The sequence below is a fragment of the Fusarium phalaenopsidis genome, assembly GCF_050370095.1.
Source record: "Fusarium phalaenopsidis strain FUZ10S chromosome Unknown contig_32274, whole genome shotgun sequence".
NCBI classification, from domain to species: Eukaryota; Fungi; Ascomycota; class Sordariomycetes; order Hypocreales; family Nectriaceae; genus Fusarium; species Fusarium phalaenopsidis.
The window spans coordinates 254,549-281,688 of NW_028145419.1; the positions used below are offsets into that span (position 1 = coordinate 254,549).

Below are 27,140 nucleotides of genomic sequence, written 5' to 3' on the forward strand. Positions count from 1 at the left end.
GGCCCAAGTTGACTAGCTGAAGCGGACACAACAAGCCCGGACAGCCACGGCGAGCCACCTGATGTGTGAAAGAAGGATCTTGGTGGTGTCACGTGATCCAGTAGGTCACGTGTGGTGCATTGGGGAAAACATCCTCCTTCTCACTTTGCATCTCGCACCCTCATTGGCTAAGCTCCCAGGTCTCTGTGCCATCAGCATCGAGATACGGCGAGGCAAAATACTCAAGTACCTTGGTAACTTCCTTTTTCGCGAGTTCTTTATCTTTCAGAATCAGTACGTCATTCAAAGACCGATAGAATGTGGCGACTGTTGGTCCGGAGCTTGATCTGGCCTCCGATGAGGGGGATAAAGACGTGATCAGAGTCACGTCAGGATTGTCCGCAACCAAAGTCGTTCAATTCGAATTAATACAATATGGGAAACACTATTTCATACGATACCAAAGAAACCGTCATTGACCTTGGTCCCAAGGGCAAGATCAAGGGACTCCAATACGATGACAAGGCGGTACGATATGCTGGAGTCCCGTATGCCTTACCACCAACGGGAGAGAATCGATGGCGAAAACCACGACCACTTCCTCCCTCATATGCGTATTCTGGGCCAGACGGCTCTTACGATGCCACATCTTTTCGGCCTCCATGTGCACAAGGAGCCCAGATCCATGGCGCCGCCCCAAAGCCTGGGTCTGAGGATTGTCTAATTGTGAATATTTGGACGCCGGTGAAGAAGCCGGAGGATCCAACCAAGAAGTGGCCTGTGATGATTTGGATTCACGGAGGTTGGTTCCAGATAGGCAATCCATCCCAAGATCTTGACATGGATCCAACTGAGCTTGTTGGGACGAGCGGGTTGGATGCCATTTTTGTTGCCGTTGGATATCGCCTCAACATTTTCGGGTTTCTTGCGACTCAAGCCCTAGCCGACGAGAATAGAGGCGAAGCGGCTGGCAACTTTGGTCTTTGGGACCAAAGGCTTGCCATCGAGTGGGTTTACGAGAACATTGCCAGCTTTGGAGGCGATGTGAACAACATCACCCTTTCTGGACGGAGTGCAGGCGCATACTCGGTCGAAGCCCAGACTCTCTATGAGTTTCGAAAGAAGAACAAATATGGCCCGGCTGAGCCCTTTCACCGCATCTTTATGACGTCAAACGCGATTCCGGCACAACCCAAGACCATTGCCGAGACAGAGGGCCAGTTCGATGAAGTTTGCCAATACCTGAGGATTAACTTGAGCCTGTCAAGAACCGAGAGGCTAGCAAAGCTACGAGAAGTGAGCCAGGAAACTCTTCTGGCCGCTATCCCCAATCTCGACAATCATACCTTCCGTCCCGTGACCGACGACATATTCTTCCATTCCGGCATGGTCGAATATCTGAGAGACGGAGGATTCGCCGCCGAGTTCAAGAGGCGTGGAATGAAACTCCTCATCGGCGAAGTGCTGAACGAGGACAAACTCTATGCTCAGTTCAACGCACCTGAACAAGGAAACATCGAGGCTTTGCGCTTGCAAACATCCAACTACTACGCCCCGGCAACAACTGACCGCGTCATCAAGCAATACAAACTGCCTGAGGGCACAGATCTCGATGAATGGAAGGCTGTCTTTGGAAGCATCATCGCTGATGGACAGGTCCGCGCTCCGGGGCGTTTCTTTGTGGACAATCTACACAAGCATGGCGTTCCTGTCTCGGATATTTGGAGATATCAGATCGGCTATCGGCTTTCCTTTATTCCTCAAAAAGTCGCTCCTCTGTCGTATGGTGTGACACACGCCATGGATAAGTCATACTGGAAGTAAGTGATACGCCAAGGTCTGAGCGAGGAGTATTGTACTAACGTTTCGACAGTTTCTCTATCCACCACGGGCCGACTGCGGAGGAGAAAGCTATGATGAGTACATGGATTGGAAATCTCGTTGCATTTGTCCAGAACGACAAGGACTTTGACTTTGGAACTCGACAAATTGAGCAGCACAAGATTGTGTCGCCCGATATGAAGATAGACGTTGTGACAGACGACCGTTTCAAGGAACTAAGTGTCTTGGGCGGCGTCTTTGCTCAAGGCTAAGGAAGCTTGTTTCCAGATAGATTCCCATCATTAGGTCCAGCAAGGATTGTTGAATGACCTTGGTATCCCTGTTTCAAACTGGCTAGATCGCTGATGCGTCTGAAGAGGAGTGCATTTGTCGATTATTGTGACGCATCGCCAGTAGAGCACATCAGTCCTCTTAACAAAGAAAATTGCCGGTACTTCTAACTGAATGAAGTCTTTATGGCATATATCATAGTCTATGTGACATATAACACTTCGGTCTTTGTTTTGTCAATGCCAGTTAGGCTTCCCAAGTCCCACCAACCGAATCATCAAGCACAGGAACAAAGAAGGCAAGTTTCGCCACAACCCTCCAGGGATCAAGCCCCGGTCTATTTTTCTCCTTCTTTATCCAACTGCTCAAATGTGACGTCGCAGATATGGCACTGTCGTTCACTACTGGCCCTGTTTGTTATGGGCAGTGCGGCTGCAGTGATAACGCAAACGGCAACAAAACAACAAAACAAAGGTATACATTCACACAAAGGCATCAAGCAAACAAACACACATCTGCCTAATCCATCATTGAATTCTAGGCTAGGAGCATTGGTGATATTTCATTTCTGTCATCCCACTCTTTTTCCTATTCCTTTTATCCTCCCAACAGTCATTTTAGTCAAGCTTAGGACCGGACCGACGCTTTTTGCCAAGAAAAGAACGACTTCCATCATGCCAGAATCCAACAGCCGCCTTCTCGCGGCCCCCATGGAGGTGCACCAGCACATCCTCGCCTTCCTCCCCGATATACCTTCTCTAGCCGCAGCCGCCTTGTCTTGTCGTCAGCTCTATGCCGCCGTCAAGAATGCCGAGTCTGCCCTCGTTCGCAGAGTCTTGATCAACTGCATCGGAGCCGCCAACCTTCCCGAAGCCCTCATCACTCATCACTCATCGATGTACCCCTCCCTACCCAAGCAACAACCATGTCGAGCTGCAACCCCGACCGATTCACCACAGAATGGACGGACAGTGTAGATACATATTGAGACTCCTTGGGGATCTTGATCGATAAAACTTTGAAAATACAGCCATCTCAATGACTGAGACTTTATCCTCAACGACTTCCACGTTCACACCGTCTCGCCTTTCGCGGAACGATTCGTCGTTATCTGTACCGAGCGATACGAATGGCAAGAGCCACTCTGGGAGAGCATCCAGGAACGCCCTGTTTCCTAGGCTGAGTGGGAGAGAATCGAACGGGTGCTGTATCGCTTCGAGCTGTTTCGAAAGCTTTTTGGACGCTTTCATCAAAGCGAAGGAAAACTCAAGCCTTTGGCCAAGTCCTTCTTTCAAAAGTTTGCGCCTTGGGAGAATGCCCAGCTGGGCTGTATCCACGATTTCCTGGCCCGCGAGGTCGGCCAAGGTATGTCACATCGACTTCTTTTTACAACCCGAAGCTCATCTCTTCTACCCAGTTTACAACTACGTTGCTGAGCATGACATCGTGTGGGGCGCGTATCGTATTACCCTCAACGGCTATGGAGGTTATGCAATTCAGCACCTACCGACTCTAGGCCTCTCGAAGATTCTTGAGATTGCCCGCAGTGAGACCTTTGGAGAAAAATCTAGGCTAGTCGGGGGCGGAGCCCCTATTGACAGAATGAACAACGCGTTTCTGCTCATCGCTTTCAGAAGTATCTACGACATAGATCATGGCAACAAGAAAGCTGCCAAGGCCATGCGCAAGCTTCCACCTTTCTTCGACGATGGCGACGATGGCGACAATGGCCCGGAGAGTACCTGGCGCTACACTTTGGAAGAGAGGGTTGATTATTTAGTCATCGAAGAAGAACGAGAGGAGAACCCCTACACCCTCTTGAACGATCGCGATACGTATGATTCCTTTGGGACCCGGTTCGACCTTTACGAGCTTGGGCTCCGTGGGTATTGGGCTCCCGGCGATGAGTCCTTCTCTTGAACTGGGGCTGAGACAGACTGCCATTCTTGTATCTTAGCTATCTGAACTAAACATGTCCGAGTGTAAATAGAGCCTTGATCCTGTCTTGGCTTACCCCTCCTTACTCTAAGGTTGCTATCATCTAACAGGATAAGGAGACATTGAGAAGGGTTGACAAAAAAAAAAAGAGCCCAGACTTTCTGTTGCCTTGTATGATGTCTTCTGATTTGAGGATTACTATTGTGTAAGAATTTAAAGAAAAACTGATGCATTTACTGGGAATGGCCAAGCCTAATGGTATGAATCTATCGTCGAGTAAGTAGCAAGCTGTTGTTCGCCAAGGCAGATTGAGGCAACCTGGCTGGACGAACTGCCAATACAAAGCGAGCAATCCACAGCCTGATTCGCAACAACCACTCCCACGCCACACTGGCGATGCATTGATGCCTGAGGTATTTAAATCCCCCTCCATTAGATTGATCTGATCTTTTCCCCGACTTCTTTCAATCTTTCTCCTTCGTCCTTGGTTAGATTGCGGACGGCTAACGCTGTAGGCTTGTTCTCCCATACACGACTTCAACACATCTAAGCTTTTGTCTACAATATCAGTGACCTCTCCCCCCTTTTCCTCTTTTGTAAGCTCCGTTATTCTTAAGCTGCTGCAAGTGGTCGAGTGCTACTTGTTTCCAGCACGCGTTTCAATCACAAAACAATGTCAGAACCAGCCGCCGAGGAGTACACGATTGGGTGGATCTGCGCGTTGCAGGAAGAATTTGAAGCCGCCTGTCGGATGCTGGACGACGAGTTTGATGGCCTAGAAGCTGCCGACCCCAACGACGACAACACCTACGTCTTCGGCCGCATCCATAAACACAATGTTGTCATTGGATGTCTTCCGTCCGGCATCTACGGCACTACCTCTGCTGCCTGCGTTGCCAGAGACATGGTCCGGTCCTTTCCCAACCTGAGGTTTGCCCTCATGGTCGGAATTGGTGGAGGCGCTCCAACGCGTGAGAGGGACATCCGCCTTGGCGATGTGGTGGTCAGTGAGCCCAAAGCCGAGCTTGGGGGGGTTTTGCAATATGACTTGGGGAAGCGATTGTCAGACGGCGAGTTCAAACGAACAGGCCAGCTCAATGCTCCTCCACGAGTACTTCTTGGTGCCCTACCCGAAGTCCGACGACGTCACAATGATCCGAGGAAGAGGCATTCCATGGCTGAAAATCTGACCCGCATGGATGATATGCCCGAATATTCACGCCCTACTTCTGATAAGCTCTATCGCGTCGAATCTCGGCATCGCAGTGGCAAGACATGCGATGAATGCGACTCCAGTGGGCTGATAGAACGCTCTCCACGACCGTCGGATCGAACAATCGCTATCCACTATGGCACCATCGCATCTGGCAATACAGTGATGAAGGATGCCGCCGAAAGAGACCAATATGCCAACGACCCAGCGCTTAATGTGCTCTGCTTCGAGATGGAGGCGGCAGGTTTGATGAACAACTTCCCCTGCCTTGTGATTCGGGGAATCTGCGACTACTCTGATGACCACAAGAATGACGAATGGCATAATTATGCAGCTCTCACGGCCGCTGCGTATGCGAGAGATCTACTGGGTATTGTGAGACCTCAGAAGGTAGCGCAACAGCCAGCATGGGCAGGCAAAATGGAGTTGCGTTAGTGCAGTTATTTAAATATCTGCTTATCTGTTCCAGGTCCTGACAAAGTATAGTTCTAGGTGAAGTCCGCGAGGGTGTGAAAGAGGTCCTCCATCATCAACGCAGCGAAGAAGAGGAGAATTTGCTGCAATGGCTTTCCCCGATTGACCATGTAAAGACCCAGATCGACAGGGCCCGGGGCCGGGACCCCGGAACTGGGGCCGGAAAATGGCTCTTGGATTCCCCAGAGTTCCAAGGTTGGCTTGACGCTGGCAACAAGACTCTCTTCTGCCCAGGTATACCTGGAGCAGGCAAGACGGTTCTTGCATCAATCGTCATTGAGAACTTACTTGGGAGACGAGAGCAAGCCGACAGCAAGCCGATTGGAGTAGCATTCATATACCTGGACTTCAAACAACAGCTCGAGCTTGTTCAACTTCTTGGAAGCATTCTCAGACAACTAGCCGCCGATCATTCGTCTGCTCTTGGCAGCATCAAAAAACTTCATGATACATGCAAGGCTCAACCTCGAGAGGTCTACATTCATGAAGTCCGAGATATTTTACATTCCATCGTCCCAAGTTTCTCGAGGCTCTTCATTGTCATAGACGCCCTCGACGAGGCTGAACACCACCTTGGTGAAACACTCCTAGATGAGGTCTTCCGGGTACAGCAAGCACATGGAGCCAATGTCTTTGCAACGTCAAGACATATCCCAGATATCGAACGACAATTCGAGGGAGCTCAAAAACTCGAGATTCGGGCAGCTGACGAGGATGTTTGGAATTATGTGGATAGTTACATGGTCAAGCTCCCTCGTTTTGTCAGGCAGAGCCCGGAGCTGCAAGAGGATGCAAGGACAGAAATCGTCAAAGCTATCGATGGAATGTAGGTAGTCTATCCCGAATTTCTGTGATATGATGCTGATATCATTTAGGTTTCTCCTGGCCACCCTCCACCTTGACTCGTTAGTCGGCGCGCGGTCCGTGACAGCATTTCGAGATGCTTTAGGAAGTCTCCCAACTGGCAACAATGCGTACGATCGAGCCTATGACCTTGCTCTAGAGCGAATTGAAGGTCAAGCTCGGAACAGGCGCGATCTTGCCATCGAAGTTCTATCGTGGGTTGCCTGCGCAAGGGTCCACCTCACCACTGTTCAGCTTCAGCACGCTCTTGCCGTCATTGTCGGCTCGACACATTTTGACCAGTGCAATATCTCCGACATGGACGATGTCGTCTCTGTTTGCGCCGGTCTGGTCGTTGTGGATCCAGGACGCGACATTGTTCGGCTTGTGCACTATACGACTCAAGAATATTTTGAGCGGGAAAAGAGTAAGCGGCTCCCGGATGCACAGAGCCATATAACTGCTTCCTGCCTCGCCTATCTTTCGCTTGACTTCTTTGAAAGAATGTCCTGGAGAGGATACCAGCGGGATCTTGTGCGGTTCCCGGACTACCCTTTCCATGAGTATGCTGCACTAAACTGGGGATATCATGCCTGTGAAGCATCAGCCTTACTTCCGACCGTACTTGAATTTCTCAGGTGTGGAAAGATTGGAGTATCAAAAGCCGTCCTGAGGGAATTAGTGTTCGACGATACTACTACCTATGGGAGTGCTCCAGCAACACCAATCGGGCTTCATTTGGCAGCCTATTTTGGACTCTTGGAGGCAGTAAAACTCCTCGCAGATCAAACCTGCCTGAATTCCAAAGATGAAGCTCTTCAAACGCCATTATCATGGGCCGCCTCCAACGGGCAGGTCGATATGGTATCGTATCTCCTCAACACAGGCAAGGTTGACGCAGAGTCCAGATGTCCAAGATTGAGAACACCATTGCATCACGCCGCAGGGAAAGGCCACGTGGGTGTTATGGAGGCTTTACTTACAATAGCCGGTGCTGACATCAACGCTCGCGATGTCCAGAGCTGCACACCGCTACACCTCGCCGTTCGTGAAGAGCAAGGCCCCGCAGTGCAGTGGCTTCTAGACCATGGGGCAGACTTGAACAGCAAAGACTTCTGGGACGACACACCGCTTAGACGGGCGGTAAGGTATGATAATGTCGCAGCGATGAGGCAGCTACTTGGCAGGGACCAAATCGGGCTGGAATCGAGGGAGGATTGTCGCGGGTTGCTACCATTTGCCGCCTCCAGTGGCTCCATGGCAGCAATCAAGTTGTTGGTTGACGAATATAATATGGATGTAAACTCCAAAGACTCTGACGGTCGAACGCCACTGTTGGTCGCGTTGCGTGACGAACTCGTGGATCGCGCGGAAGTGGCAGACTTCTTTCTCACAGATACTGGAACTGACTTCATCTGTTCGGACTGCCTTGGCCGAACGCCACTTTCCTACGCTGCCGAAAACAATTATTTGGTGGCAGTCAAGATCCTTCTCACCAAGGATGGAGTCGACGTCAACTCGAGGGACAATGAAGGACGCTCAGCCTTATCGCGGGTGGCGGATAGAGGGCGAGGGCATTTATCCATAGCTCAGCTTCTCGTCGAGGCTGGAGCCGATGTGGACTCAAAAGATGATGGAAGCCGCTCAATCCTATCCTGGGTAGCATGGTATGGGCATTCAGCCATGGCCCAACTTCTTGTCCAGGCAGGAGTCGACATCGATTCCAAGGACGAATGTGGCCGGACATCACTCTTAGAGGCGGCATACCAGCTACATCTCATCGCGATTGAGCTTCACGAGATTGACTCGGAAACCTCAAAGCACAGCAGAGGGGTTTGTGAATGTACCGACCAATGCGCGGTGAGCATCTGCCAACAAGGCTCATGTTAACTAGGGCTAATTTCTCAGTATGTACCACGCGACCGCGAACCGTTTACGTCCGTCCTGAGAAAATACAAGGCCATCTTTGACCTGCTGGTTGAGAATGGTGCTGACGTCGAGGTTAGAGACCAAGATGGGCAGACGATAGAGTCTTATCGGAAAGCTGAACGAGGCTTTTGGTCATCGTTAAGGGATGGAATTCAAGATCAACCTCAGGGCCAGCGTCGAGAATGTCCGCAGGGCTACTCTTCACCAGATGGTAGGGACACCGACAACTGTTTCTTTCCATACTGGTAAACAGGCGATAGAGCAACTTGATTCTCTTGATGGGCTCAGCCCTGGATTCAGCCTTCTATAAAATGAAGTTGATCTCTAGTTGTTGATGTCATCAAACGACGCGCGTTTTGTACAAATCCTGCCAAAATTTCAGCGCGATTGCCAAGAAGGCTGAAGGTGTAACAATCAGCTGAGGCAGATCTTCCCCTTGACATGATGCTATTGAGGTCTCGTACACTTACCAACCAGTTAAAACTAAGAGTGCCTTGCATGGGCGCTTAAACTGCCTTGGGGTGGCTTGGAGGACCACCCCTGCATCCAGCTGAAAAGCCCTCCCACTTCCGCTTCGGCGTTCCTTCAAATGAGCCGACATTCTTCAATATCTTGTCAATGCGCATCTCTGACCCAAAGACACACAATGGTAGACCCTACGATCCCTTTTCAGTACACCCCGTTGTCGGGGCCTAAGAATACCCGCGCTCTCATCCTTCATCCCGCTCGGCGGTCAAGCCAGCCTATTGAATGCTCATTCAGAGATCACCCTCCAAGATAATGTCACCTCTGTCGACTACGAAGCTCTCTCGTATACATGGGGTGCTCCACGGGGAACGGAGCCGATCCAGTGCGAGGGCCGTACAAACCTTGTCACTCCCAACTGCGAGCAAGCTCTGCTCCATCTCCGCCAGAGATTTAAGTTGCGAACCCTTTGGATCGATGCTATCTGCATCAACCAGCAGTCAATCAAAGAAAAGAACCAGCAAGTCTCGATGATGGGAGATATTTACACCTCTGCCACCCGCACCATCCTCTGGCTTGGGCCCAAGACAAACGCCGACCTAGATGCGGTAATGCGGCATGCTGCGCGATATGGAAACATGTATCAGGGCGTCAGGAAGGTATATAGAAAGATTCGGCCGGACAATAGTCTGCCTTACACTGAAAGTGTCTTTGAAGCGCCAATCCTTTGTGAGTACAGCATCTTAATAACAAAGCTTGACCTGGCTAACAATACCAAGCCGCTGCTGAGACTGAACGTATCACCCGAGTCGTCTCAAACCCATGGTTTCTCAGGATATGGACCATCCAAGAGTTCCTTCTGTCCAAGTCAGCCGTGTTCATGATGGGGCATCTACAGTGCCCTTCGTTATCGCTCTTTACATACTTCTGCTTCGGTAAAAGACTCACCGGACGAGCAGACATGGCCCATTTTAGAATGCGGAACACACTGATAAATATGATACCGCCATCAACATATGATCAATATTTTGTCAGCTTCATGGTCCTTGTCATTCAGCTCTCAGCGCTCAACAATGCGACTGATCCGCGAGACAAGGTCTACGGTGTGCTGGCTTTTCTCAAGATCAGATGGCCTGAGCTGGATCTTCCCGTTGTTGACTATTCGTTATCTGTCGAAACTGTATATGAGCAGTTCACGAGGTTCCTCATCAATACCACCAAGAGACTATGGCCCCTGGAGATCACAGTTGGGTCCTCCAGTCCAGGGTCTCATTCCTCAGCCTCTTGGGTTCTGGACCTCAGCAACCCCGATAGTATATTTCCCGGCGAAAGAAAGGAATTTTTCGCTTTCAAAGGAAGGGACTACGTCAGGAAGACCCCCTTGACCACAGAAGATACAGGCCAGCTCCGCGTGCGAGCCAAGAGGATTGGAACCATCACGCAAATGAGCACGAGAATGCCATGGGACCCTATCTCGGGCAGCATACCCCCCAAGGAGCTCGACCAAGAGCGTTCACAATCTCTGGGCGATTGGACTGCTTTCGTCGCAGACATTGATATGAATCACGACCAAAGCAAATCACATCACCATACCTATTTCATCATTTGGTTCGTCCCCAGCGCTTCGGCGGCTTCCCGCAGTCAGAGGAAACAGACCCTGCTCTGGACCCGAATTATCGAGCATTGCGAGTCATCACCAAGGGACTGAACTATCTCAGAGTGAGACAGCAAGCAGAAGATGAAGTCAGTATTGCAAGCCCAACCAATCCATGGGATTCTGAGGGCGAGATTGAAAAGAAGAAGAGGAAGAAGAGGAAAGAGAAAAAGGAGGAAGCGGAAAAGACTCCCTCTACATTTGACGACGATGCACGTAGGCTTGACAGATGTGTCTTGTTTCTCACAAGCAGGGGAAACCTGGCAACTAGCCCTGGGGACGTGCGTGCTGGGGACAGGATCTGCGCCATGGAGGGATCGAATTCCGAGTTTATCGTAAGGCGAAAAGGCAGGGGGTACAAGCTAGTGGGCAGAGCGAGTGTCTATCGATACGAGTCTCAGAAGGCGAGGCAGCAGGAGAAGTGGAATCCCACGGATTGGACAGAATACGAGCCAGGAGTTTTTGAGATGTTGCTAGTTTAAAGTCTTGACGGGGTTTCCTTCGTATTGGGCTTGGATGTCAGCCCAGGGACGCTACCAAAAAGAGTAATCGCCGACATCTCGAACCACGAGAGATTGAACAAGAACCAATACAAAATTCGTTGGACATTTCATCTTCGTCCAAGGCTCATCTAATGCAGGAAACGCTCGATACGTATGCAGTCACCGCTCGTCTTGAACAATGAAGCCATCGTGGTGTTTCAGCTGCATCTCGGCGGTGGCAGTGTTAGGCCCTGCTTACTCTGAAGGATCACGCCAAGAATGATGGTCATCTCGCTTAAACTGCTAATCATGCCCCCGTCAGCTTTAAAGAACCACTGTTTTCTCTTTCGGTTCCACGGCGTCAATCCTCACAGTCATTTCATTGTCATTCATTTATTTATATTTCTCGGCCTCGCCAACATGCTTGCACTCCAAACCCGAGCCGCAGGCCTCCTGCTTCTGGCACATCTACTGCCCGTTCATTCTTTGGAAATCGGTAGTCGAGATGACATTCTCAAGACTTCCAAGTCACTTGCTGCTGATCTCATCAAGTTTTACCACGGCAACGAAACTGGCCAAGCACCTGGCCTTCTGCCCCAGGAGACAGTCAAAACGAAAGATAACGATGTCACATACTACTATTACCAGTCTGGGGCTTTCATGAGCACTTACATCGACTATTGGCAATTGACGGGCGACGAGACGTACAATGACTTGGTGATGCAGGGCATCTTGCACCAGGTCGGTTCTGACGATGTCTTTATCCCACCGAATCAAACCCTCAACGCTGCCAACGATGATCAGTCCATCTGGGCCATGGCTGCTTTGACTGCTGCTGAGTATGGGTTCCCTGATCCTCCCAAGGATGAGCCTCAGTGGCTCGACCTTGCAGAATCTGTGTTTAATGCACAACGCCGGAGGTGGGACGCCGAGGTCAAGGAGAAGACGTGCGATGGAGGCTTGCGGTGGCAGATTGTGCCCATTAATAAAGGGTATGATTGGAAGTCGGGTGAGTTTTGATCCGGCTTCTCCAAGGTTCAAGGACTAATCCAAGCAGCCGAGGCCAATACCTTTTTCTTCGCCCTCAGCTCCCGTCTCGCCAGGCAGACCGGTAACAAGACCTACATCGAGTATGCCGAGAAAGTGTGGGACTGGCTGTACGACATTGAGTTCATCGACCACGATACCTTTGCCGTCTATGACGGAAGCAGCGTCAATTCAAACTGTACGCAGACCAGCAAGGTTCAAAGATCTGGAGCAGCTTCCTCACTGGCTCTCGGTGCGGCTTATATGTACAACCAGGTATGTTTCGTCAGGTTAAATATCTTTTTGGGTTTAACACTTTTCTAGACCGACGGCTCGTCTACCTGGAAGTCCCGAGTTCAGAACCTCACATCATCCTTCGTCGATACGTTCTTCCAGAAAGACGGAAGCTTCGCCGAAGCATCTTGTCCCAGTGAGAGCAAGTGTCCCAGGGACCTCTTGACCTTCAAGGCTCTCTCCCAGCGATGGCTTGCTGTGACGAGTCAGATTGCGCCTTTCACAGCTGAGCCCATCCTCAAGGCACTCCGCAAGTCAGCTGAAGAGTCTGACGCTGACAAGGACGGAGACGATGCGTTGGAGCAGACCATGGGTGAGCTGGCTGTTGTTTCGAACCTGCTAATCTCAGATGCCCATGCTGCCGTTTCTTGGGGTGACGAGAAGGCCAAGACCGGTGGCTCTGGTTCTGGTTCTGGTAACGGCTCTGACTCGGGGAGTGCCGGTTCATCATCTGATGACAAGGACGATGACAGCTCCGCTACGCGTCTTACGGGGGTGAACGTGGTTCTGGCCTTGTTTGCCTGGGCTCTGTACTTCATGTAAACCAGTACTGATGATGTCTAGGTTGTTACAATTGATAGAGAAAAGTTGTTTTGAGCAGGTGCAGATGTCTTGAGAACAAAATCCTGGGAAGTGGTTGACTTTCTTCCACATACTTAGTGCATGCCTACCAGATTCCATGCATAGGACAAACAGTGAGCCAGGTAATGACGCTCATCCTAGAGTAGAACAAATTCCTTCAACAGTGAGCCTTGTAGAACATCCATTATGCTCCCTCTTGCCTTGACAACCGCAGGCCCCTGGATTTTAAACTCTCCCCCGCGAGGCCTGATCACACTTGGAACCTCAGCACCAACAAAAATGACCACCTTATCGCCTTTCAAGACTCGTCCATGGGCATACCCGAGAAGCCCTGAGTCCGTTGTGAAGATGGACCTGTTGATCCAAAGGCCTCTTATGAGGCGGTAAAGGCTAGCAGCAGACATCAAAGAGTTGAACAGCGATCTATCGCAGTCGCCCTCTATCCATGACTCGTGACTAGCAACATTAGATTCGGCAAAGATGACGTCGAGTGCGGCATCGACATCAGAATCGATGTAGGAGAGAACGTCAGGATGCCTGCTCATCTCATTGGTAGCTCTCATCAGTTTGTTTCTCGCACGAGTAAAGATGTATCGCTGATTCTTCAAAGATAAGTCTACATCAAATACGCATCGCAGAGCTCGAAGCCCTGACATGAAGGATGTCTCGGGTTGCGTTGGGCTGTTTGTGAGCAACAACTGACAAAGTTGAGCTTCAGACTGATCTCCCGCAGAGGTACGCGAGCAGAGGTGTCGGAAGAGCTTGATCGTCTCTGCTCCGTGCTTTCGTCTTGCCAGCTCGTACTCGGCAGTTCCATTAGTTACAGCGAGGGCTTCGGTTTGAGCCTGCACTCTGTTGGAATCGTCAAACACATGAGCAATGGCTCCTAGTACTCTGCCGCTGAGAGTGAGTTGTTTGTAGTCGGAGGATATCTTGATCGAGGCGGCTGGTTCAGTTGGCCCGTCCCAGTGAGAAGGAATATCACGATCTGCATAATCTAAAGGAACATGCCCAAGGTCCTGATTGAGGTCATCGGACCACCGAGAGTCCTCGCTCCAGTCTGGGACCCATGAAGGAAGATCGTCTCGCCGGTTCTCACTCCACAGGTTTTCCAAGGGCCAGAGAGAATTGTCTTGTTGCATGATAGCAACGGTGGCCTTCGTGTAGATCTCTGCAATTGACTGAGTATAGTCAGGCTGCGGCATGGGCTTCTTCAGCTTCTGTGAGAGACCGTAGAGTGCAAAGATCTTGTCCTTGGGGTTTGTGGCATGTCTGATTCTTGAGTGATGAATCATTCTCGAAAGCACTCTTGCCCGATCGCCAGTCTCATTGTTCTCAATATCCTCCAGCATCTCTTTAAAGTCAGAGGATGCGTAGAAGCAGTTGACAAAGTTCCGAGTTCCCTTGCTCGACAAGGGAAATGAGGCCTCGATAAGTTCGAGAGCCTGGCAAAGCGCATCCCACGACATGGTCTGAGTGCCACACATGATTGTAGCGTGGTTTGCGAGAAGCAGTTCTTGGAGAGTCCACATTCTCTCAAACCAAGTTCTGCTGAGGAGTCCTTCGATGATTTCTTGGACAGCCCACATCTGCAACGTTTTCCACTTGTCCTCTGCAAATGTGAGCCCAAGCTGAATATCGTATCGAGAGCTACTAACCACATTTATTCATGAATTTAGAACAGAGGTTGTGTCTCACATCTTCCCAAAATTCATCCCGAATTAGATATAGCCGCTGAAAGTGTCGCAACAGTGCTGTCGTCTTCTCGTCGCTTGGGCCAAGCCAAACCAGGACATCAGAAGCTGCTTCATAAATATCGCCCATCATAGCAACTTGAATGTTCCTTTCTTGGATGCCACCCTCAGTCTGGTCTATACAAATGCTATCGATCCAAAGATGGCGCTCTTTCGAGGTCCACCTCAGCTCTCTCAGTGCACTATCGCAGTTGGCCGTGATGGGTAGAGACGCAGTACCGAGTGTAAGCGTATGCGTCGAACTTGGGGGACCCCAGACATAGGAGAGTGCCTCAAACGGAGAAGATGGAATGATGAATCCCGACGGCTTTTGTAGGTCACATACTCTCAAAGATCCAACCAGAACCTCCGATTTGTCTTGGGCAGGCTGGAGAACCAAGATCCTTGTTTGCGAGTTGCTCGTCAGTGGGATATGTCGATACAGCATTTTGAACAAAATTGTTAAGAAAGTGATATATGACGATTGCGACAGTTTTCGTTGTCCAGGCATGATAAGAAATTGGGGGCCATATGCACCTACAGCCAATACAAACTAGCCACGTCGCTGAGCTAGACGACGGCAGTCACATGCATTATTGTTGCGTCGCCAAGTTTTTACCAAGTTATTCAGTTACCCAGTGGAGAATTCATCTTGATGAGAGTTTGAGTAGATATACAAGATATGTAGGTCGACTATCAACGGGTGATTGATAAGCACCACGCGTAAATCACAACCACAAAAAGCGACCCTGTCATAAGAACTTCTCTGAAGCAAATTGCACCTGGTTAGGTCTCCCACACTAGCTCAGGTCTTGGTTACACACACAGGTCACGAGTAACATGCATGTCTTGAACGTCAACTCGGCCAATCCAGGACACCCTTTCACAGCCTGATTTATTAATAGCTTCGAGCTGGCGGTTAGAGTCGACCCCGCACTTCCTTCTTCTTCTTCAGTTGATTCTGGGTGAGTAGCTATCAGTAGCTATCGTCCTTCCATCAATCTTGACTCCATCTGCCTGGGCACAGACAGCTAGGGTTCAAACTCATCTTGCATACCCAGTACGCGAGCACTCAGCAACACTCCTCCACTTGCTCCACTTGCTCCACGTTATCATGGCTTCGTTGGAGCCCCGTCAGCCCGCGCTCTCGAGGTACGATAACTCGAGCAAGCTGCTAAATCTCTCGTCATTCCTTGCACCTACCAAGATCCCTTTCAGCCTCCTCATCCGAGGCTCATCATCCCGCAATCGATGGAATTCCCAGGGCGATATCGAGAGGGTGGATGCAAGCACTGTTGGTCTCCCTTCAGGTCTAGCCAACGTTCTATCGAACCAGCCAAGTCTGACATCTGCCATGAGTCGTCTGCCCCACGCCTACATCAAGATCTCAGATCAGCTCTATGAGGTCGATGGGGAAATTGCCGATCTTGCTCGCCAGAGACACGCTCCCGATGATCAGGCACGCTGGAAGAACTGGGCCTTGATCGTCACGTACAGATCGATTCCTTGGAAGTATCTGGAGCCTGTGTAGGTTCAGCGCAACACACACCCACCCACCCGCTAACGACTTCCAGCTCTGATGACCCAACTCTGGTCTTCCCACATCTGAAGCATACACTTGAGGCCTGCCCATACAACTTCCCCGGCCTCTCCAACGCTACAAAGATCGATCTCGCACTCACCCTCGTTGAGTCATCCCGATTCTCCAACATGGCTTGGAAGCAGTTCGCCATTGGCCAAGCCAAGCGGGTGTCAGTTGGTGTTGAGAGTCCGTATCTCGCCTCTCGCATTGCACTGGCGGAATGCGTCCTGAATCGCATCGAAGGCTCCATGCTTCGGTCCGCGGCCAACTTGACCCCCAGAAGCAGTGAAGAAACTGCCCCTGATGAGAGAATGCATTCAATCGCTGGTCAGTACGCAATCCAGCGTGCTCTCAACTTTATGCAAATCGAAGCACTGAAATCAGCCGAAGAGGTGCTTGAAGCTTGGAGTCCCCTGAGTGAGACCCCATCTCCAATGGAGAAAGCGGTGAACTTCAGGAAGGCCATCATCCTGGGCAGGTCTCTTCGTCAACGGGGGGATTTCCCACAATCCATCATTCAACTCGAGGCAGGGCGTCGTTTGTCTCAACAGCCTAGCGACATTGTCCTTGATGAAGATCTCCGCGACCTCATTTGCGAGCTTGCTGACTCGCTTCGAGAATATACCCTTTATACATGGGCCGAAAACGTTTTGCGCTCGGAGATCGAACGCCGTGAAGGAGCCTACATCCCCGTGATGGGCAAAGGCCTTTTGGAATTGTCCCTAGCTGAAGTACTCTTTGCCCGAGGACAATACTACAATGCTAAAATGCTTTGTCTCAGTGCCTTGAAGGAGTCCCCTCGTCTCAAGTATGAGAAGATTCGGGCCTACATCATTCTGGCCAAGATTTACCACGTCATATCCAACTTCGACAAGGCACGCTTATACTGGACCATGGCTTTGGAGACTGTCAACAGATTCCCCAGTGAGAGCTCACGGATATCTCGTTTAATCCTGAGATCTCTCTATGATGTGGCCGGAAAGGAGGAGTTGCGGGAGCAATACCAAAAGCAACTGTCACGCCTTAGTGTTCAGGAAGAGGCCGACGAGATGAAGTTCTGGATTTCGGGTATGCGTGATTGGGAAAAGTATCTACAGCTCAGGGAAAGTAGGGCCCGGGCCAACTAGGTATTATTTCTAAATCGGATCGTTTCTTCATCGATGCCTACTCTCGTGGCCAAATAGACTACATCAGTAGATGCCAGTAAAATCCAACTCCTCCATCTCCCATCGATCCAAGAAATCGAATCCCAAAAAGTCGCCATGAGGAGAAAGATGCTCCCCCAAACCGAGGTGCGAGTCTATGCCAGTATGCACGTGCAATAACGCAGACGATTGATTCGGGCGATCCTGGGCTGAGGGCGACTGCATGGACTCGGAATGACTTGATGGAGTCGAGTAAAGGTTCTTCTTAGAGAGCACCATCTCAAAGGCCGGAAGGGCTCGTGATATTGCAGGAATATCCTTGATTTGGTCAAGAACCAGCATTGTCTGGTTAATTGACAGTTTGGCCATTGAGCGGACAAGATCTGTCTCTGACGGATCAAGTGCTGTTTCGATATGAAGTGCCAGGAGAGCCGGCATTGTACTGACACTATAATGGTGATTAATAAAAAGGTTACTATCAAATGGCAGTTGGCACTTACAAAGTCATTGGGAACTTCTGGATAGTTCCATTCGCCAGGACTCTCTTGGCGATGGTGTCAAGCTCAAAGATGGCTGACCGAAGTCTCTGTTTCGCCCACTCACTTCCACTCACATTTCGCGAACGCCAGCAACGACGAAGTAGGCGGCACATGATGGCTTCAAACCTGTAGCTTATTGCGAGGGTCTCTGGGTAGTATATCTCGCTATCATGAAAAGAGTCGGTAATACCCATCTTCTTAGCGAGGGACGTACGCCAAACATCCAGTGGACGCATCAGTTGGCGTACATCTTGATGAGACCCATTCTTGACTGTCGACAAGCAATTTCCAACTGTAACTGGGTTATTATAAGCTCCACAACTAGCGATTGGCTTATAACCTACAAATTTGGGCCAGTTCGCAGTGGGCAATTAGTGAAGTCTTTTGCTGGTAGGATATCGGTGACCACAAGTCGGATTCTTCATGTATGTCGTCGATTTCCCAGTCATCTTTGTTGAGGAGTTTTAACAGGGGAACACTCTCAAGGAGTCGAAGATTCTGTGTGTTGACGAACGAATGAAAGACATCACGAATCTATAAGCCAAGTCAAAACCGAGCAGGACGAGAAGGGACTGTGGCATACGTAAAGAACCCACCAGATCCGCCTGTAAAGCTTCAACTGTCTGAAAGATGCGTCTCCTCTAGCACACCTATAGCATCGTCAGTTGTTATCCGCTAGAAAGAATAGTTAAGAGCCCACGTATTATGTATATCAAGCTTGACTGCAAGCCGGATCGAGTTATGGAACCAATACTGAAAGTCTCTATCTGTTGGATGGTCAAGAATGATGACACCCAAGATGAGTGAACCCTGCAACATGCGCAGGGTATCTTTTTCATACTGAAAGTCGTAAAGCAGATTTGCCTTTGAGAAGAATGATTCTTGAGCAGCCGAACGGTGAGTGAATCCACAGCCGGATATGGCTTCTGGTGGCGCAAAGAGAGTTGCGGCTGCAAAGATGGCGTAGAGTAGAAACAAGGAGCAGGCCCCCGACTGATAGCTTCTGAGAAACTCCACTCTTTCGATGACGGGACTGCAAGAGCAGGCTTGATGATAATACGTCCTAACAAGCATGTCCCTAGTTGTGTCAGTAGATGGCCAATGCAGACGTAAGCTTCGAGCCCTGACTCACATATAGCATCGAGCAGGCAAGTCAAAAACTCCCTTTTTAGTAAGAAACTCGTTGTCCGCCTCATCTAGTTCCGGTGGCTTATTCCAGAGCCGGATCCGAGGGATGAGGTCATCATCAGGTCGGCTGCCGGGAGTATCGTTGCTGGCGTGCTGTGGACTTGTTGGCGAGTCGGCGATGGCGTCGTGCAAAATATTGAGGTAATGTAGGTCAGGCCGAGACTGGTGATCCCGAGGGGTAGAGCTATTGTGATCCAGAGGAGATGTCTGAGGTAGGGTTACCTGATCCGATGCCTCTGTACGTGTTGTTTGGGTGTTGTTTATTGCGTGCTCTGGAGTCTATCGGGGAATGTCAGCCTCTGCATCTATCTTTCGATAGTCACGCGGAAACAGAAGCAGCATAAGAGGGTGGCCAGGGAATAGAGAGACATGGCTTAACCTACATGTTCGTCGCGTCGCAGTACTCTGGACTCCTTTTCGACGGAAACTGTGCGTACAATCCTAATGTGACACCATATCAGTCTAAGTGCATTTGTTTCAAGTCCCAGGTGCTCACTGACCGTTTTCGGGGCTTGCGCGCCGACAAGACGCAGCTCGGGACACATTGTCTGCTGACACAGCTGCTACAAGGCAGTCCAGTCACGGCAGCATCGCACTTGATCTTGCGTGCGCGACAGGGAACGCACGCCTTACTAGGCTTCCCACGTTTCCCTGCTGCATTCTGCTGGGGAGAGGGCGTTTCGTAGTCCATATCGATTCACGGAGTTTAAACAAGTCGTCGTTCGGGAGTTTCTCGTCTCGGTCTTTCGGGGTTTCATCTACGGGTCGGGATTTTCTATATCGCCGTTGCATGTGTTGGTTGTTATTCCCGAAGAAAACTCCGCGGGGTTATCAGCTGAAATGCCGAGGGACAAGGTTGACTTATACCGACCTCCGCATTCGAGATCTGGGATCTAGACTTTAACAAGACATCAATCTCAGGTGGCCATGTAACGCTTGCATCTTCTCTTTTCGATCCGATCGCAGACGCTAACGAAGCCATGGCGCCTCCTCCCCCAAGTCCCTCGTCCTCCTCGACGACCATCGCCGATGTCATCGAAATCGAAGAAACCACAAGCTTCAGACCTTTTCAATGGGCAAAGGCCCGAGTCCGAGGTCCGATCGATGAGGAGAAGTTCTCCGAGCACAAATACGTAGGCGAGGGAACAGAATCGAACCCATTCCTCGTCAAGTTCCTCCCCAACGATCCTCAAGATGCCATGACTTTTGCGCCATGGAGGAAATGGATGATTACCATTCTTCAGGCCATCGCAACCTTGGCTGTCACCTTTGTGAGCTCGGCATATACTGGAGGCATAAGGGAAATAATCCGTGCCTTTGGCGTATCTCAGGAAGTGGCCACTCTTGGTGTGTCGCTCTTTGTATTGGGCTTTGCTGTTGGGCCACTGCTCTGGGCTCCTCTGTCTGAGCTGTATGGAAGGCAAAAGGTCTTTGTCGTTACGTACTTTGCCTTGACTGCGTTCAATGTTGGAGCTGCTTGCGCGCAGACAATGCCAACTTTACTCGTCCTTCGCTTCCTCGCCGGCGCATTCGGTTCTTCTCCATTGACCAACGCGGGAGGCGTCATTGCGGACATGTTCAGCCATACTGAGCGCGGTCTGGCAGGCAGTCTATTTGGTCTTGCTCCCTTCTTGGGCCCAGCCATTGGTATGAGAGATGGTGTATATCATGAATGATCCGCTGACTCGTTTATAGGCCCCATTGTCGGTGGCTTCCTCGGAGAGACAGAGGGCTGGCCTTGGCTTCTAGGCTTGATGGCAATCTTCACCGGCGTTTTCTGGATTCTCATCACACTTCTTGTTCCGGAAACATACGCCCCATATCTTCTTCGCCAACGTGCCCAAATGCTCTCTCAAAGAACAGGCAGAGTTTACATCTCGCTCCTCGACGCCGGCCAACCTCAAAAGTCCATTTCCAGCCAGCTCAAAGTTGCTCTCACACGACCCTGGATCTTGTTATTCAAAGAGCCCATCGTCCTGCTCCTCTCGATATACATCTCCATCATCTACGGCACCCTGTACATGTGCTTTGCCGCTTTTCCCATTGTCTTTCAAGTAGGACGAGGCTGGAGCCCAGGAGTTGGAGGCCTGGCCTTTATCGGGACTGCAGTTGGTGTGTCACTCGCCACGCTGATGGCCATTTTCGAAAACAAGCGTTACGCGCGTTTAGCAGCTGCCAAGGGTGGCATGCTTGACCCAGAAGTGAGACTTACTCTAGCAATGCTTGGGTCTGTCTTTATTCCCATTGGACTGTTTTGGTTTGCTTGGACTACCTATCCTTCTATCCACTGGGCTGTGCCAATTGTTGGCTCTGTCTTCTTTGGTCTGGGATTGGTTCTGGTCTTTCTTTCTCTACTAAACTATCTGATTGACTCTTGTAAGTTGCCATCCTCACACACATTCATAACTCTAATAGGAAACAGATGTGGTCTTTGCTGCTTCGGTCTTGGCCGCCAATTCCGTTCTTCGCTCCCTCTTTGGCGCAGCCTTTCCGCTATTCACGCCGCACATGTACGAGAATCTCGGTGTTCAATGGGCAGGTTCCGTTCCGGCGTTTCTGGCTCTTGCCTGTGTACCATTCCCGTTCCTATTCTACAAATATGGCCGTCGGATTCGACTCAAGTGCCAATATGCCTCTGAGGCAGTTCAGATTCTTCAGAAGATGCGAGCTCAGCATGCTGCAGCCATGCAAGAGCAATCAGTGCTGCAAGATGAGGAGGCCGGGGGAACCAGATCAAACAGCCATTAGCCTCGAATTACCAAGATGCGGTTCAGTTAGTTTTATGGCATTCAAGGATAGGAAGTTTCTGCTACTGGGCCGTTCAACATATTGTATTGTCACATTCAAACAGGGGCCATACTACACATTCATCTGATAGACTTGTACTTAATACTACATATCACAACGCAGGGTGCGACTTGCAGTAGTGATGCGTGCATGATTCGAGGTGTCTTGGCGGCTGCAGAGGTGATCTACAAGGGACAGAAGGATCAACAAAGTTATTTCGCCTCACTCGCCTAACCCAGTGTTACATAGGCAAAGGATATCGCGTCAGCTTCCATGCTCAACAGGGACATGCAGTCCTGCAAGCACTCTCGGTATTGGCTTGTGGCACAGAGATGGCAACTTTATAATACCTAAAGACTTGCACGTAGTGACAGGTCTATCAGGTTAAGTATCATGTATCACACTGGTCAACCATTTCACATTGCGTCCGTTCATGTTAAGTTCAGTAATAGATAATAATATTATTGTCAGGCTCATTGCCTTAAGCTAGAACTACCCTGACATGTACCCAGTCAAGCCCAGCCGGACCCGAACCGGAAAGAAGATGTATACACATTGAATATTAAATGTTCCGGGCCATAACCCAGGTCATTAGGGGTTGGTCAGCCAAGAAGCTATGCTTACAGAAGCTGGAAGGCAGCGACGGCAAGACCGGCAGCGGCCAGGATGCCAGAGGCAGCGTTGGAAGCACCCTGTGTCTGTTAGTACAAGTCTGTGAGTTGAGATGCTGTGAACTTACCATGTTGACAACAGTGGGAGGGTTGGTGGGGCTGACGACGGTGGTGTTGTCGGCGTGCGAGGGCTTGACGACAACGGTGGTGGGCTTGGGAGCAGCAGGCTTCTCGGTCTCGGCAGAGGTCTCGGCAGGAGCGGCAGCAGTGGTAGCCTTGGTCTCCTCGGCGGGCTGGGTCTCCTCAGCCTCAGTCTCCTCGGCCTGGGTCTCCTCAGGCTGCTCCTCAGCCTTGGTGGAAGTGGGCTGGGTCTCGGCCTGGGTAGACTCGGGCTCCTCCTCAGCCTTGGTGGACTCGGGCTCCTCCTCGGCCTGGGTGGTAGGCTTGGGCTCGGTCTTGGTGGTGGTGGGCTGCTCCTCGGGCTTGGTAGGAGGGGTGATGGTGATGCCGTAGTCTGAAATGATTAGACAAGTTCAACTTCGATGACTCTGTGACTTACCAGCGCACAGGTTGACGCCAAAGGCGATGGCGGCCTCGGACTGGCTACCACACTCGTCCCAGATGCACTCGGCGAACCAGTTCTGGAGGTTGGAGCGCTTGCAGAAGCACAGGTACATGTTCTCCTCAGTGCAGTCCAGAGGGGGGTGATCGGTGATGACGCCCTGGAAGCAGTTGATGGCGCAGACGGACTGAGCCTGAGCCATGGAGGCCAGGCCGATGACGCCGGCGGCGGCAAGGCGGATCGAGGTGGAGGTCTTCATCTTGCTTGGAGAGTTTGTTGAAATCGAACGAGTGATGTTCTAGCGAGTGTGGTCGTTGTCGACGGAAGCAAGTAGTGAGCGAGTGTTGAAGACGGATTGCGATGCTGGAAAGAGAATCGGGTTGAGAGGCGAGAGATGCCGGGTATTAATATCTCTGAGAAAGGCCTCTACCGGCATGGATCTCATCAAGTCTAGAGGTGCCTAAGAAGGCATGCAAGGGCCTCATCTCCGATCATTGGCCGCTTCGAAGCGCTCCTGGTCCTGGGCCTGTAGTTGTGGCTGCGGCGTTAATTTCGCTTTGGATCTAGTTGACCTTGGCGGTGGCGATTGAAGCCTGTACGGATACGATTAGAGTTATCAGATCATCTGATAGTCTAGTTTTTGCTTCTTACCCTGTCAAACACCCTGTCAACACCAGCAGGGACTCCGCTATCGGTCCCAGAAAACTCATTGGCACAAGCTCATCTGCAGCTGGCCCGTTCAAGAGGCCAAGAGGACGCCGAGCTCCTTTCCGGACGAGCCGAACTAACACACAGGCCTGCAACAGTGGGCCTCATTGACCTTCGTCCACTCACCCCACGAACTCCCTGTCAAGCATTTGGCACTAATGAAATGATTATCTTATCAGATCCCACCCTCTCACGCCACTAACGATACGTTGACCCTGGACAGCATAGCCGAGCCAAAATCACACGAGCCGACGGCCGGACGGGCTAGCCAAGCTAGGGAGCTCATTGTTGCACCATGTGCAGCCGAGGAAGGGCAGCTGAAAAGGAACATGAAGTGGGGGGAGTGACTCTGAGAGATTGCTCGGCCACAAAGAATGGCCATACCGCTCTACTAGGACGGCATCTCGTACTCACCAAGAGCCCATTCTCGCTCAGTTTGGCAAGGTCGCCAAGGGCCATGCTCTACAGCCGCACTTGACATGCAACCTTTGTGATGGCTCACCTACTATTAAGACGGGTAAATCGCCCGCTTCCAGCGGTTGGTCTAGTAAACTTTACCACTCGAAAAAATGAAGGCTGCTTTTGTTGTTCTCGCCATTGCTGGCCTCGCCAGCGCCGCTGAAAAGACCATGTTTGATGCGCTACCTGAGTGCTCACATGACTGTCTCACCAAGGCCATCAAGGGTTCATCCAGCTGCAAGCCCGAGGACAATGACTGTCTCTGCGAAGTGGACAACTACCGCAACATCTACACTGGAGCCCAGGCCTGCGTTCTTCAAGCATGCGGTGCTGCCAAGTCAGTTGGTAAGTCGACCTGCCTCAGAGCCTGATCAAGCAACCCCACTAACACCTCACAGAGGATGTCCTCCCAGCTGCTGCCCAGTTCTGTTACGACGTGACTGGTGGTGCCACCGCTCCACCAGTCGACGAGTCGGCCACCGTCAAGTCCACTGGATCAGCTACCACCAAGGCAGCCGAGTCGACTGGCACCCCTGAGGCTGCTGCCAGTGCCACCAGCTCAACCGCCTCGCCCGACGGAGCGGCTGCCATGGGCTCCATCGGCGGCTTCGGCATGATGGTGCTGGGTCTTCTCGCCGCCTTTTAGGCGAATTGTAGTCTGGGGAAGGTTTGGGGAAGCCGGGATGTGGCAGGGGTTAATCTAGGTCTCTGATCCGTCTTGCAACGATCTTCTTTACGCACAACGCGTCAGTGTAAACTGTTGTTTAGCATGTAGAATAGAATGAATAATCACTGAACCCGATATTTTCAGTGCATCGAGCATCCAGCAGCTGTTGAGCCTGATCTAGAAGGTGGAATCTGATGATCCAGACCCTGGTGTTGGCAGGGTCTCTCGGATCACGCAGTCCGTCCGATGGTCCGTTCCCCACATGGACGGAATTCATGCGCCAGACAAGGGTCACTAGGCTGACAAGGGTTTAAATGGCGCAGCATCACAACCGTTGATGGTGGTGTTGGCGGTGTTGGTGATGAACAGGGTTGGACTCATCGATCGTGCATGTAAGCTCTCGCATTCATCTTGGTTGATATCATCATGCAGCTTCTAAATCAAGCTTTCAGCTGGCCAGGAGTTCCCCTGAGAATGGGTCCCGGAATTTCGTGGGTTCCTGCATGTTCGGGAGCTTGCGTAGCATCAGATGATGAGTTCGTATTCAGAGATCAAGACCAACAGCAGCCTTTTTGGGTCAGGTAACGGGATGAGGCGGAAGATGGCAGTGGGGACATGAAGTTGAGCATGTGACGATGGTGTTGATCTAGCAAGTTGATCTGAGAAGCTGAACCAAGACATGAGAGTTCAGGGTAGTCTCATTACGAACTTGGGATGGTTCTAAACTGGTTGTCAGGAAGTTGTCAGTTGTTAATTGCACATGGCACAAAGCATGATACACATGGCACAACGGGTTTGACGAAGTTGTGGGTAGTGAGATACCAGATGCTCAACTCTGAGGAACTGAGTTATCGGTGCTTGGGTTGAGGATTCTGGCAATGAAAACCTGATTTTCATGGGTTTTGGTGTTGTGACCGTCATGTTCACGGTATTGTGCCCTAGGAATTAAATTTCAAGTCAATTTAGTATCAACTCTAAAGACAAACGAAGAGATTCTTCAGCTTTAAGACTACTCTAGTTTTGAAGAAATCTGGGATCTTCTCTTTTAATATTAGCTCTCTGGCTATTTTGTTGTTTTTGTGACAGAAGCCGCTTACGCTAACTGCTTACACTGAACATACTCTTCTGATTTCACGATGGTGGACCACCACTGAAAGTGCAAACGCATGGCCTCCATCTGACGTTTTATAACTCTCGAAAGCTATTACTCGATGCCAGATACTATCACACGCACCTGCCAGGATGAACGTGACTATCAGTACCCATCAAGTAGCCTTGGTGGACTGTATTGCCGTTATCTGTAGACTAAGCCATAATTCGATATGGGTAGACACAAGCTTTGATCTACCCGACACTTGCGAGCTCAACACGGGTAAAGGCGAGGATAACTAGTGCATCTCGATCTAGATATCACCGGCGATGCACTAGTGCCCATGGAATTCATAACCGTTGATATTCAATGTCTGCCTCTACTAAACTGTCCCTTCAAGTCACCAATATCGAGATCCTCTCATAGCTTATCCCTGTTCTAAGCCCGAGTTTACGAGCCTGAGGCAAACCAAACCTTGATGCAAAGTCCTACCCGTTGGTTCGACACCATGGTGTTCCCTGAGCATCACTGTTCCAGGCTTCCATCATCAAGCCGAGTCAAACACGGCCTCGATCCTTACGGTTGACTCGGCCAACGAGAAATTCCAAGCGCCTGACTCGGTGTTCAGGCCCAAATAGAAACTTCAACGTCCAGGCCGAGCGCATCCCGCGGACATGGTCTGTTAGTGCAACTCGGCAATGGTACGAGTAACTGCTTTGGGAATGACGGACGGGGGGACTTTTGGCGCTGTCAGTTAAGGCACGGAGTGGGGGTTTTAACTGTTTGCCCGCCTCCGCACCCCAGCAGGCGTTATTCATAGCGCATTCTTGGTACAGGAAATTGCACACGTTCAGCGCCCAATGAAGGACTTTCAGGTAATTTTTCCGTCTTGAATTCATGGCCAGTCATGCCCTGGTTCTGGGAATTCTCGCCGATGTCCGCAGTCTCCTGGATCCTTGGCCAAAACAGCTGAACCAAGCGACCGATCCGGCGCGGTGCCCCCTGTGGTCCTTGCTGGGCTGCCAGGGTCTTGTCAAGAAATGCCTCTTCAGGACAGGCCATTTTCCTCAAAAGGCGA

At 50.8% G+C, this 27,140-nt stretch overlaps 9 protein-coding genes across 9 annotated transcripts; 7 read left to right on the forward strand and 2 right to left on the reverse strand.

Moving 5' to 3' along the window:
• Nucleotides 1-414: 414 nt before the first annotated feature.
• LRP88_00189 (uncharacterized protein) lies at nucleotides 415-2,072 on the forward strand (the record flags this gene model as incomplete). Its single annotated transcript, XM_083236906.1, has 2 exons — nucleotides 415-1,799; nucleotides 1,853-2,072. The coding sequence occupies 2 exons, from the start codon at nucleotides 415-417 to the stop codon at nucleotides 2,070-2,072; spliced, it is 1,605 nt and encodes a 534-aa protein (XP_083107275.1).
• Nucleotides 2,073-2,765: 693 nt separating this feature from the next.
• LRP88_00190 (F-box protein) lies at nucleotides 2,766-4,011 on the forward strand (the record flags this gene model as incomplete). Its single annotated transcript, XM_083236907.1, has 3 exons — nucleotides 2,766-3,062; nucleotides 3,270-3,456; nucleotides 3,509-4,011. 3 exons carry the CDS (start codon nucleotides 2,766-2,768, stop codon nucleotides 4,009-4,011), a joined length of 987 nt encoding a protein of 328 aa, XP_083107276.1.
• Nucleotides 4,012-4,702: 691 nt separating this feature from the next.
• LRP88_00191 (uncharacterized protein) lies at nucleotides 4,703-7,232 on the forward strand (the record flags this gene model as incomplete). The annotated part of the gene is made up of 4 exons (XM_083236908.1): nucleotides 4,703-5,672; nucleotides 5,735-6,542; nucleotides 6,592-6,986; nucleotides 7,198-7,232. The coding sequence occupies 4 exons, from the start codon at nucleotides 4,703-4,705 to the stop codon at nucleotides 7,230-7,232; spliced, it is 2,208 nt and encodes a 735-aa protein (XP_083107277.1).
• A 4,277-nt stretch (nucleotides 7,233-11,509) lies between these two features.
• Nucleotides 11,510-12,952, forward strand: LRP88_00192 (glycosyl hydrolase family 76-domain-containing protein; the record flags this gene model as incomplete). Its single annotated transcript, XM_083236909.1, has 3 exons — nucleotides 11,510-12,098; nucleotides 12,147-12,391; nucleotides 12,440-12,952. The coding sequence occupies 3 exons, from the start codon at nucleotides 11,510-11,512 to the stop codon at nucleotides 12,950-12,952; spliced, it is 1,347 nt and encodes a 448-aa protein (XP_083107278.1).
• A 655-nt stretch (nucleotides 12,953-13,607) lies between these two features.
• LRP88_00193 (uncharacterized protein) lies at nucleotides 13,608-14,478 on the reverse strand (the record flags this gene model as incomplete). The annotated part of the gene is made up of 2 exons (XM_083236910.1): nucleotides 13,608-13,672; nucleotides 13,731-14,478. The coding sequence occupies 2 exons, from the start codon at nucleotides 14,476-14,478 to the stop codon at nucleotides 13,608-13,610; spliced, it is 813 nt and encodes a 270-aa protein (XP_083107279.1).
• Nucleotides 14,479-15,838: 1,360 nt separating this feature from the next.
• On the forward strand, nucleotides 15,839-17,433 carry LRP88_00194 (uncharacterized protein; the record flags this gene model as incomplete). Its single annotated transcript, XM_083236911.1, has 2 exons — nucleotides 15,839-16,251; nucleotides 16,299-17,433. 2 exons carry the CDS (start codon nucleotides 15,839-15,841, stop codon nucleotides 17,431-17,433), a joined length of 1,548 nt encoding a protein of 515 aa, XP_083107280.1.
• Nucleotides 17,434-20,158: 2,725 nt separating this feature from the next.
• LRP88_00195 (MFS transporter) lies at nucleotides 20,159-21,926 on the forward strand (the record flags this gene model as incomplete). Its single annotated transcript, XM_083236912.1, has 3 exons — nucleotides 20,159-20,825; nucleotides 20,874-21,517; nucleotides 21,594-21,926. The coding sequence occupies 3 exons, from the start codon at nucleotides 20,159-20,161 to the stop codon at nucleotides 21,924-21,926; spliced, it is 1,644 nt and encodes a 547-aa protein (XP_083107281.1).
• A 659-nt stretch (nucleotides 21,927-22,585) lies between these two features.
• Nucleotides 22,586-23,397, reverse strand: LRP88_00196 (uncharacterized protein; the record flags this gene model as incomplete). The annotated part of the gene is made up of 3 exons (XM_083236913.1): nucleotides 22,586-22,657; nucleotides 22,705-23,090; nucleotides 23,187-23,397. 3 exons carry the CDS (start codon nucleotides 23,395-23,397, stop codon nucleotides 22,586-22,588), a joined length of 669 nt encoding a protein of 222 aa, XP_083107282.1.
• A 1,018-nt stretch (nucleotides 23,398-24,415) lies between these two features.
• Nucleotides 24,416-24,951, forward strand: LRP88_00197 (CFEM domain-containing protein; the record flags this gene model as incomplete). Its single annotated transcript, XM_083236914.1, has 2 exons — nucleotides 24,416-24,650; nucleotides 24,704-24,951. 2 exons carry the CDS (start codon nucleotides 24,416-24,418, stop codon nucleotides 24,949-24,951), a joined length of 483 nt encoding a protein of 160 aa, XP_083107283.1.
• Between the last annotated feature and the right edge of the window lie 2,189 nt (nucleotides 24,952-27,140).